General features: G+C 35.2%; 1 protein-coding gene across 4 annotated transcripts; it reads right to left on the bottom strand.

Annotated features, from left to right (window-relative positions):
* Positions 1-996: 996 nt before the first annotated feature.
* Positions 997-9237, bottom strand: LOC140753541 (uncharacterized). 4 transcript variants are annotated; one of them, XM_073088221.1, is made up of 6 exons: positions 8850-9234; positions 6268-6393; positions 5654-5779; positions 5030-5106; positions 2533-2658; positions 1693-1827 (listed from the first exon to the last, which is right to left on the bottom strand). In XM_073088221.1, exons 1-5 carry the CDS (start codon positions 9041-9043, stop codon positions 2534-2536), a joined length of 648 nt encoding a protein of 215 aa, XP_072944322.1. In that variant the 5' UTR covers positions 9044-9234; the 3' UTR covers positions 1693-1827; position 2533. The 4 variants fall into 4 exon arrangements, with proteins under 4 accessions (XP_072944321.1, XP_072944322.1, XP_072944324.1 ...); XM_073088220.1 differs by lacking the exon at positions 5030-5106 and having other exon boundaries at positions 997-1827; positions 8850-9228; XM_073088223.1 differs by lacking the exon at positions 1693-1827 and having other exon boundaries at positions 2540-2658; positions 5007-5106; positions 8850-9235.
* Between the last annotated feature and the right edge of the window lie 3138 nt (positions 9238-12375).

The raw sequence follows: 12375 nt of genomic DNA, 5'->3' as shown, positions 1-12375 counted from the left end.
GTAGAAATACGTTTTTTTTTGTATACAAATACATCTATAATCAACCTCAGATAGGATTAGATATTCCTACCTGAGTTCGGCTACAGATGCGCTGCTACCCCTGAGAACTAAGCTTCCTTACCATGTCCTTCAAACCAGAACACAGCAGCGCTTAACACTACTATTAATAGGCCGAAATAGGTATGGTGGTGCTGCCGCCAGAACCGAACCACAAAGGGGTAACCTTCAATACCCTGATTTTATCTATCAATCCGATCTCAGGTGAAATTGTATTCTTTGTACCTATTTACATAATCTATCTTTTTTCCAAGTATTGACTCTATCTATGGTTCATCAGAATGTTTTCACTTATTTTAAGGATATCCATTAATTACTTGGGGCAATTAGGGGGAGAGGGTCTTATCAAATCTCATCCAATCTCACGTTCTCGCCAAATAGCAGATATCTGCTTTTCAGGAAGAATAAATAATGTTTATTTGAAATAAATGTAACTCAGTCGAGCATACATTAACGTTAAATACGTTACTTAAAAAGTTTCCAAAAATTGTAATATTGAGCAATTAAAAGAGAGGGGTAATTATTGGATACCAACTTACTTTACAATTCAGCTCAATAAATTCATGGCAACTTTCTATGACTTAGGTTTTGTGATTGTAAGAAATAATACCCATTTTTGTGTTCTTTCAATATTCTGTACATATGAATCTATGAATATCTATGAATGTTAATACATATTATAATGTATATGCATAAGCATTTCGGATGGTTATGCGGTAGTTTACTAGATGGTGCGATGTTCTGAGGCGAACCTATAAGCCAGGCACTTAGTGGCAAAAATGTAATCAATGTTAAAAGTGCAGGTCATTAAATGACATTCACTGATGACTTAATTCGTAATATAAATGAAAAAAATAAAAACTTAACATGTGTCCTGGGGTATTCTCTATTATGGACCTTAGAATTTGGGCGGCTCTTTTTTAAAGAAAACACGAAAAACAAATTTATATAAATTTATTTTCATACATAAAAAACCGCATACCTATCATTTAACCACCGTCCACCGGAAACGTATGTACCTTAACTGTGAGTTGCTTTACCCATACCTAGAATTTTCGCGGCTGTTTATCCGCAGATTATGATCGTAGTTATAATGCTGAGTAAACTAGATTAATTTAATATATGATTGGTGATGTAATTGAGGTTTACTTTCGCGTGAAGGGGGTTCGTATTAAGACAAGGCGTGTTTCCTCAGCAAGCATTTAATTGCGACTGTTTTAGAAAATGTAATACACACTCTTATATGGCGCATTAACAAATCGTCTCAACAATGATCATAACTTTGAAGCCTATGTTTTTCTATATTTTAAACAAAATTATCAATTATTTTTCATAAAGTAAAATATGACGAACAATTTTTTACATTTTTTAGAAATTTCACAAAACACTGGGGCAGCGCTGCCGGTTGGGGGTAAATGAATCTCAATGTGGTTCAAGCGAAAATAGTGGGACACCCAAATAGTAATGTTTTACCCCCGAAAAGAATTTTTAGATTTCACCCAGGATTCTAGTAATGTTGCGTCTTATTCTTGGAAATTATCAAAAAAGAGTTGTTAAAAAAGTCAATATTTTGGATTGGTCAATTAAACATTCAAAATTGCTATCTAGCGTTAATTCAAAATTTGGCGACATATTCCAAGAGCATCCGGTTTGTATCCTATGGGGCATTGGTTGGGAATATTGATGATGTTACGATTTGCCGGGTCTGATCCTTGTAAGATATCTGTGTCTTCAGTATCTGTTTGCCTTCTATCTCTCAGCTCAAAATTCCTGTAATTTTAATGTATGGTAATTAGATGCATTGGATAACGTCACAGGGTGCGCTCAGAGTGTTTATCTATAATTACCTAATGAAGGTTTTCAGTTTTAACCGTTATTTATGATAACACAACTGTAAGTAGATATACCAGACAAACAAAGTGGCTTTTTCTATTCGATGAGATGCGAAATGACAAAAAAATTGGTAAAATAGATAATTTACATTCAATATCACATTTACATTGTATTGTAAAGATATATGTAATGTCAATGATATAATAACTTAAGATAAGTACGTTACTAGCGAGCAAAAATTTAAACATACAAAATACCATAATTGTAGTGTTTTAACTCAGTCGCTCTCGAGCGGCGTAGTGATTGACCTATGCCATTGTACACGCTGTACGTTATTTATTATTTTAGTTTCATAAGCTTCAAAATGCCTTCTTGTGCAATGCATAATAAGTAAATTTAAAAATTATTCGAAAGAAATAAACAAGATTCATGGAATTAGATATCACACTTTTTTATTTTGTATCTCAAGTAAGTGAGGAGATATTATTATATGTTTTTTAAGTTTTGTGTTTGATTAGCCATGACTACGCAGTCAATTATTTAGAGATATCATTTATTTAAGTAAGTAAATTGGATTGATGATATGATTCATCATAACTAGTTGACGGTAGCATATTGATAGAATATATCTTAAATATTTACCTTAAAATTGGAATGGGTGTAGTGGATTGAGAGAGCCTCCATACATCGCGACACACTCCGTTAATGAGTTCCTGTCCTGGTGGGCAGTTGGCCGGCACTGTGATAACGTTTCTCCACGAAGGGTCACTAGAACAAAATTATTGAAGAATAAGCCACTTTACTAATAAAGAGAAATAGACAATGCTAAAATCGAAGTAACTTGGCAAGTTTTAAGTCCTTGGTGGTTAGAGGGTACAAAATCTTTGGTACGACTTATGTGCAATCAATTGTGCAATTACCTACTGCTTTAAATTTACTATCTGTCTTGTTATCTTCTTTTGGCCATAAGTAAGCCTTCTAGGCATAAATCGCGAAGGAATTATCCGCCTTTAAACAGAACCTTAGTTACCTCCCGAAGGATAGTCTGTTTATATCTATTCATATTTTCACCCTACTTTACAAGGCAAACCTTTCATATAAAGAAATATCGCTAAGTATATTCCTGTCCAATCTTCGGATTTTTACAAAATATTGAATATTGATGACACAAGTTATGGAAATTTAATGTTTATATAAGCAAAAAGACCTATTTTACCTATTTTAGTACATTTTACTTCAACGTAATAGATTGTAATAGATCTTTTGAATCTAAATAAGCAAGAAATGCTTATTAATATTTGAAGGTTCTTGGTAAGTTTTAAATCCATGGTTTGAAAGCCCCAAAATATTAGAAAAGTTTTAAGTGCAGTACTGTTTGTCACGTGACGCTGTTATGTTTAGTTTAAAAACTTTGGTCATCGTAACAAATAGGTATATGTAAATGTATTTTACTTCTATAAGATCTAGAATTGAAAGTGGTAGAAACCTTTCTTGTACGACTCCAGAGGAACATCATCAAACCTAATTCTGCCTAAAACCAGCAGTGTTAAGCGTTGCTGTATACTAGTTGGAAAATTGTGGGAAGAGAGACATAGTTATCCGAGGCATTCCAAGATAATATTCAGGAGTAGCGTTTCAGAACGACCTTAAGCATCATCCTATTTCTGGGGTTGACTACAGATTTTTAGCTTTTAAATAAAACTTATTTTGTATTCGTAAGATCCTACTTTGGTAGATTTCTCCCACTTAGATAACATAAGAATAAAAAATAGCTGCCATTTTATAATGTAATTTTATAATATTTGCCTTATTTAGGTGTTCGACCATTTGCTTCAACTACGTTGAGATTATCTACTGGTATTGAAGTAGATAATATATTACAATTATAATTATCTACTATCTCGAACTTTCAATCGTTATTTTCCAGCTCGTAGTGATCATTTGCATCAGTACACTTTCAATATTGCTCGTTAAATTCATACTTCTATCAGGAAATCAGGTATCTAAAATAAGACGACGGCAAGAAATTTCCTCATATCGCCTTGAACAAAAATGTATGTCAAATAATCAATTTGCCTACGATAGATAGACATTTGACTACTTTTTTACTTCATTACTTCATACTTAAAATTGTATAATTTTGATCTTTGATAGAGAACATTTGAATAGATTGAATAATAATACGGGCATAAGATAATGGACCTTCTTAATAATATAGGAGTAGCAGACGAGTATGCAGTCCACCTAATGGTAAGTGACTACTGCCGCCCATGGACATCTGTAATCAACCCCAGATAGGATTAGATATTCCTACCTGATGTCGGCCACAGATGCGCCGCTATCCCTGAGGACTAAGCTGGAATGCCTCGGAAAAGTCTGTCTCCCTTACCACACCCTTCAAACCGGAACACAGCAGCGCCTAACACTGCTGTTATTAGGTAGAAATAGGTGTGGCGGTGGTGCCGCCGGAGTCGAACCACAAAGGGTTCTACCACCTTCAAATCTTCTTTAATTACTAGCGTATTAAAAAAAAATCGCATTGGTAGCAGAATTGCGTCAGTTTATTATTACACTTTTAAGGAACTATTTGATAGTGAGTAAGCTTCGGTCTCACTGAAAACTTAACTAAGATTTGCTTTACCCATATCTAGAATCTGCGTGGCTGTTTATCCGCAGATCTATAATCGCAGTCATAGTGCGATTGAATCTAATTTGGTCAGGTAATTCAAGCATATGCTTTTCTATATCATAAACAAAATTGACAATTATTTTCCATGAAGTAAGTTATGAAGATATTTTTTTTTTGCAGAATCCGTAGGACAGCTAGTAGGTAAGCGATTCTCGTAGCGGTTCAAGCGAATGCTGAGACACCCAATAACCCATATAACCATTAACCCCCGAAGAGGATATTTAGATTTCGCCCTTAGGGTTCCTGTGAATCTGGCGTTTTATTCTTTGATAACGACAACGATAAATTACAAGTTATTGGAAAATGTTAATATTGTGGATTGGTTAATTGACATTAAAGAATATTTAGTTATTATATATTTAATAATTTATCATTCGCGATCGCGACATAGTCCAAAAGCATCGTGTTTGTATCCTACGGGGCATACTTTAGGAAGACTTAGGATGCTACGATTTGCTGGTTCAGATCCTTCTACGATATCTGTTTCTTCAGTATCTGTTTGCCTTCTGTCTCTCAGCTCCAAATCCCTGTAATTTTAATGTATGATGAATGTGTATGCCCTACTCGCTATTTGAAATATTATCATTAATTTAATTGACAGTCATAATAATTTATGATTTTTAATTAAATTATTGTAATGTTTTTTTGTGACAACCAGTCTTGATTTATTTACTTTTAGTTCATTATGTTAAGGCAGATTGTTTACATTGTAGAGAGGAATGGATTTTTTTCTTTAGGACATAGCGTAGTCGATCCACGAATTCATACTCGTAATTTGACATGTTTGAATGCCAATTTTCGCATTGGATGACGAAAATGTTGATTACATTATATTATTTAAGGTTTTCAGTTTAAATCGTTCAACTTTAGAAGAGATAATGAACATCCAATATCACATTTGTTGTGAAGATACCTTTAATGTAAGTATAGTATAATTATAAAGTAAACAATTTGACAAAAACATAAATGGGACACACTAAGTTCAATATTGAATGCACGTTGAATTATGTTGATATGATTCATCATAACTTTGTCAACGGTAGGATATTGATGGAATATATTTGAAATGTTTACCTTAATTCCGGATCAGGTGTAGTGGACTTGAAGAACCTCCACACATCGCGACATACTCCGTTAATGAATTCCTGTCCTGGTGGGCAGTTGGGTGGCACCGTGATAACGTTTCTCCATGAAGGGTCACTATAACAAAATCATTCTAAAATACGCCATGTTTCTAATAATGAGAAATAGTCAATGGTGAAATCCCAGTAACTTGGGAAGTTTTGATATTTTTATAATTCAAAATGGGAATCGGCCAGAAGTAAGTCTTCTAGGCATAAAAGGCGAAGGATACTCTGCTTATTTACTACTATGTACTCACATTTCCAGCCTACATTTTTTTCAAGTCAAATCTTTCATATAAAGAACTTTCGCAACTTATCATTCCTACTTATACAAACTTCAGAGTTTTACAAAATGTTCAATTTAGTTGAGGAAGATACAACAAATAATGGAAATTTAATGTTTGTGTAAGGAAAGAGTACCTATTATTAGTAGATTTCGCTTAACTGTAAAATATTGTAATAGATCTTTTGAATTCCTTTAACAGATAATCGCGCTTTTGAATTTATAATGATTTACCCTAAATTCGCTGATGGCAGCATATCGATAATAACTTAACTGTTTACCTTAAATCCGGAGTAGCAGTAGAGGATCTGAAGAACCTCCACACTTCGCGACAAGCTCCGTTAATCAATTCTTTATTTGGCGGACAGTTGGCCGGCACCGTGATAGTGTTTCTCCACGAAGGGTCACTATAACAAAGTATTTCTATAATAAACCACTTTACTAAGGTAATGAGAAATTAACAATTCTTATTTAGTTTGAATTGTCTCGAAATTTTGTAAAAGCTTTTAGTGCAATAGGTACACGATTGCTTTTTTACTGTCTGCGACGTAGCGGTGCTACGTTTTAGTTTAAAATTTTAGTCATAGTACATAAAAATATAAACATAGGTACACATAAGACAGAAATCCAGAATTGAAGGTGGAGAATCATTTGTGGTTTGACTCCGGAGGCACCACTACCTCATCTATTTTTGCCTTAATAATTAATATAACAGCTGTCTTAAACACTACTGTATTCTGATTAGAAGGGTTGTTCCCGTAGGCCCACTTAGCATAATACAACCAACGATAGTCGTAGTTATTCCATTATTAAAATTAGCCATATTATTGCAGATTAATTCGTTGATGCGTAGAAGTGAAATTGTTCTACACTAAATACAAAATTATTCTTAAGACTAGTTGTAAACATACTTTTATTGATGGTATGTCTTCTGTATTTACTTGCATGTATTGGTGATTATTTGATATCGTGCATAATTCCATTTCCGGCGATAAAGAACATAACAAATGTTGAACGAATTAGAGCATAATGTTGTTATGTACCTTTTTTTTTACGAGGGCGAACCTTCAAAAGGTACCCTATGCCGTGGGAGCGACACGGGGTTATGTGGGATTCTTACCGCACCAAAACCCCCCAAGTGGCCATCCTCGGCGCTGTGTTGAGGACTCCGGGATCTCCAGGGAACGCAATCGGAGTCCTCTAAGTGTGTTGCCCCATCGGGCTCCTCCCAGGTGAGCATAAGCTCGTCACATCCTGTGGTGTGTACAACGGCATGCGGCCACACATACCGCTGTCTTTCCCGGGGTCGCTGGCCGGGCGGTTCGAGCTCCCACTCTTGCCGCCCACTACCCCAGAAGCCCCCTTTTAGTCGCCTCTTACGACAGGCAGGGGATACTGTAGCCTGTTTCTGGTCCCGGAACTACATGGACAAATGTTGTTATGTACCTACAAAGTATTCGGCGACAGTCAGCGGTAGAGACCATCGTGCCAGGTAATAGCGTAAGAGCATGATTGGTGTTATGTAAATTAAAGATCACTTGTCCGTAAAGATAATTATGTACTACAAAATTTTCCTACATGCCGTTCGTGTGATAAAAAATAATGACTTAGATTTATTTTTATGGTTATTATAACTTTAAGGTGGTAGAACCCTTTGTGGTTCGACTCCGGCGGCACCACCGCCACACCTATTTCTACCTAATAACAGCAGTTTATTATTTTTATGGTTATTATAACTTTAAGGTGGTAGAACCCTTTGTGGTTCGACTCCGGCGGCACCACCGCCACACCTATTTCTACCTAATAACAGCAGTGTTAAGCGCTGCTGTGTTCCGGTTTGAAGGGTGTAGTAAGGGAGACAGACTTTTCCGAGGCGTTCCAGCTTAGTCCTCAGGGGTAGCGGCGCATCTGTGGCCGACCTCAGGTAGGAATATCTAATCCTATCTGGGGTTGATTACAGATGTCCATGGGCGGCAGTAGCCACTTACCATCAGGTGGACTGCATGCTCGTCTGCTACTCTTATATTATAAAAAAAAAAATAAAAAGAAAACTTTTTGCCCTGATATAGGTACTTGTTAAGTTTACCTGCTGCAAATAATTGCATTGTTACGAAAATGTTTATAATCTTGATCTTGATTACCATCCTCAGATTGCCTAGAAAAGAACCTTTCTTCCCCGGTTTTTAGACATTCAAACTTTGCCCCCTGGCCCATTACCACTTCAGATCGTTAATTCTGAGAGCTACGAGTATATGTGTACGCTTACTTTATGTACCTACTCCCCGCCACCTTCTTTAGAGGTCTTTCGACCCTAAAGTGGATCACGAACATCACGACCCACCCGTTTAAAATTATGATCGGAAGTTATAAAAATTGGTACATACTTAAGGCCTTTTAACTTATGATAACAGTGCTATCAACAATTATAAACATCGGATGAAAATCTTGTTCCATCTACCTATTTCATTATTGTGCTCTCTACGTGTTGCTTGTGGCATGCATGTTTTCTTGTTGCTTTAATCCAATATCTTCAAAGATACTATAAAACCATCTTACTTTAGTTCCCCTACCATGTAATTTTAATCACGAATAGCAGTTCTGTAAGTTTGTTTCTTCCGTCGGACGAAATTCAGGTGATGGTAAATAGAATAGACTATTTCTCTTGTAACCTTCACCCACGTAATCTGTATACACTGATAAATATTTCTCGATACTTATTGTATACATCATTTTTATTTAAATTACTGCGATGATAATATTTATTTTGTTTGGTACTGGACACGTAAGTAGGTACTATGTGTTAATTAAGTATTTATATAACGTACTAATTTATGATATAACGTGAAAGATCAGGACAACTCACATTACTCCCAGATTAGCTGCACTTGGATTATTTCGCCAACTCCAGATTTCGCGACATGCTCCATTCACTAATTCTTGTCCAGGGGGACAATTTGGTGGCACCGTGATTACATTCAGAGGAACAGAAGAAGACTCTTCGGCCGACTGGGCGACACACGCGGTGACACAAGCGAATAATATACCAATGTATAACATTTTAATAGGTTCTAGGACCTGGGTAATAAAAATTATTGTATTTTTACACTTCTTTTCAGAAACTACGCGTATGTTCAACAAGACGAATTAGATTAAGTAGCAAGACTATATGTAGCTGCGTTTTGATTGTTTTTATCGCGTTATCAGTTTATAACAAATAGGTTGATAAAATATAATAGCCACTTCTTGAAAATAATTGATTAAAGATATAATGAAATAAAGAATCAAAATGTGAAGTTGTATTATTTGTGAGATTCTATATTTTTGAATATTTTAATTGTCAAAATTATCATGTAATAAAAGTACAACACTGTAATATTTATTATTGTAAAATAGAGAATAATTATTCAACTAAATCTATTCAGCTAATACATAACTACTAAATAACTCGTATTCAAATCATTCTTCAATGTATTTCTCCATGTACCTAATTTATAAGGGAATATTAATATTAATTAATAATCCATAGGATTTTGTTCTATATTTGGATGTTAAATATATGACGCAATATTGCCTAATGGTGCATCGTAATAAAAGAAGCGGTTGATGATACTTTTAATTACCACATTAGCAGCCGAGCATGCAGTCCAACTAATGGTAAGTGGCTACTGCTGCCCATGGACATCTGTAATCAACCCCAGATAGGATTAGATATTCCTACCTCGGCCACAGATGCGCCGTTACCTCTGAGGACTAAGCTGGAATGCCTCGGAATAGTATGTCTGCCTTACCACACCCTTCAAACCAGAACACAGCGGCGTTTAACACTGCTGTTATGAAGCAGAAATAGTAAAATTTTATACAACACGCGGACGAAAAATGTTTTTCTGACTCGTGTGATTGCAGTCCTCGCCTGCGGCTCGGCCTGCAAACTCACACTTGTCAGAAAAAAATTTTTCGTCCTCGTATTGTAATGTACTATTTCGTCCGCGTGTTGTATAAAATTTTATATTACGGGGTCGGAAATGGGGGTTTTGCGCACGCGAAGCGTGCGTAAAACGTTAATTTACGCACGCCGTGATATAAAAGAAAATTGATGACCTAAAATGTTTGATATATATATTTACTTAAAATCCTCATTAATAACCTTTCTTCAACAAACAACTAAAAAAATTTATATTTGGGGTAAATGTATTTATTTTTGTTTTTTTATTTTCTTCAATGCACATATACTGGCATAAAGTTAATAGTTTCAGACAAAACACCTCTAGATATTTCTTACAAAATATAAATCAAATCAGGTAAAACTATCGATAATTATAACATGGAATATAAATGAAAACAAATTAAATAATATCCTTATTTATGTAAATAAATTCAAAACCAATGAACGGTAAAACTTATTAATTTTTTCAATCACCCGAACCTCACTGGCGTACGCATTCGGTCTACATGTTAGGATCTTATAGTACATTAGTGGTGGCCGCGGCTTCGCCCGCATTTTAAAAAAATAGTATGACATACACAAAACGGAAAATTTGTACCTGCATTGGAATGACAGTGGTGCCATCTGTCAAAAATTGGTCTTACCAACTCCCAAACCCTCGTGGGCTCTTGGACAACAACTTTGCTAAAGATCATCACTTGATCAAATGCATAGTTTCCGATTCTATAACTATTTACGAATTAAAAATTAATTAAAAAAACCTTTTCCTACGGACTAAAATGTGAATCTAAACCATTCTCAAGTCCCCTTGAACACACACAACAAATTTCATCAAAATAAGTCCAGTCGTTTAGGAGGAGTTCAGTGACATACACACGCACATAATATATATATGTATATATATATATATATTATGTATATATATATATATATATATATATATATATATATTTTTGAATATTTTAATTGTCAAAATTATCATGTAATAAAAGTACAACACTGTAATATTTATTATTGTAAAATAGAGAATAATTATTCAACTAAATCTATTCAGCTAATACATAACTACTAAATAACTCGTATTCAAATCATTCTTCAATGTATTTCTCCATGTACCTAATTTATAAGGGAATATTAATATTAATTAATAATCCATAGGATTTTGTTCTATATTTGGATGTTAAATATATGACGCAATATTGCCTAATGGTGCATCGTAATAAAAGAAGCGGTTGATGATACTTTTAATTACCACATTAGCAGCCGAGCATGCAGTCCAACTAATGGTAAGTGGCTACTGCTGCCCATGGACATCTGTAATCAACCCCAGATAGGATTAGATATTCCTACCTCGGCCACAGATGCGCCGTTACCTCTGAGGACTAAGCTGGAATGCCTCGGAATAGTATGTCTGCCTTACCACACCCTTCAAACCAGAACACAGCGGCGTTTAACACTGCTGTTATGAAGCAGAAATAGTGAAGATTTTTTTATAATTTATGAAACATGCTACATTTTATTAGTGAAGTTATAAAATATTTATTTTCGTCAATAAACCGCAAGTATTCGTGAAATCACAGCTTGTTTGTCAATGATTAGACCGTGATCTTTAGTATCTAGCCTTAACATGGGAATGATTTTTTACAACATTGAGAAAGAACCTTCAATGTCAATTAAAAATAAAATGGACTATTATCAATCGTATGATAGTAAGTAGTAACTAAAAGAAATAGTACATTACAATACGAGGACGAAAAATTTTTTTCTGACAAGTGTGAGTTTGCAGGCCGAGCCGCAGGCGAGGACTGCAATCACACGAGTCAGAAAAACATTTTATATCACGGCGTGCGTAAATGGACGTTTTACGCACGCTTCGCGTGCGCAAAACCCCCATTTCCGACCCCGTAATATAAAATTTTATACAACACGCGGACGAAATAGTACATTACAATACGAGGACGAAAAATTTTTTTCTGACAAGTGTGAGTTTGCAGGCCGAGCCGCAGGCGAGGACTGCAATCACACGAGTCAGAAAAACATTTTTCGTCCGCGTGTTGTATAAAATTTTATATTACGGGGTCGGAAATGGGGGTTTTGCGCACGCGAAGCGTGCGTAAAACGTCCATTTACGCACGCCGTGATATAAAATGTTTTTCTGACTCGTGTGATTGCAGTCCTCGCCTGCGGCTCGGCCTGCAAACTCACACTTGTCAGAAAAAAATTTTTCGTCCTCGTATTGTAATGTACTATTTCTTTTAGTTACTACTTACTATCATACGATTGATAATAGTCCATTTTATTTTTAATTGACATTGAAGGTTCTTTCTCAATGTTGTAAAAAATCATTCCCATGTTAAGGCTAGATACTAAAGATCACGGTCTAATCATTGACAAACAAGCTGTGATTTCACGAATACTTGCGGTTTATTGACGAAAATAAATATTT

Source organism: Epargyreus clarus, unplaced genomic scaffold (assembly GCF_041222505.1).
Source record: "Epargyreus clarus isolate Ecla_fem2 unplaced genomic scaffold, WU_Ecla_fem_2.2 ptg000026l, whole genome shotgun sequence".
NCBI lineage: Eukaryota > Metazoa > Arthropoda > Insecta > Lepidoptera > Hesperiidae > Epargyreus > Epargyreus clarus.
The sequence above is the reverse complement of the archived record's forward strand: the minus strand, read 5'-3'. Positions and strand labels throughout refer to the sequence as shown.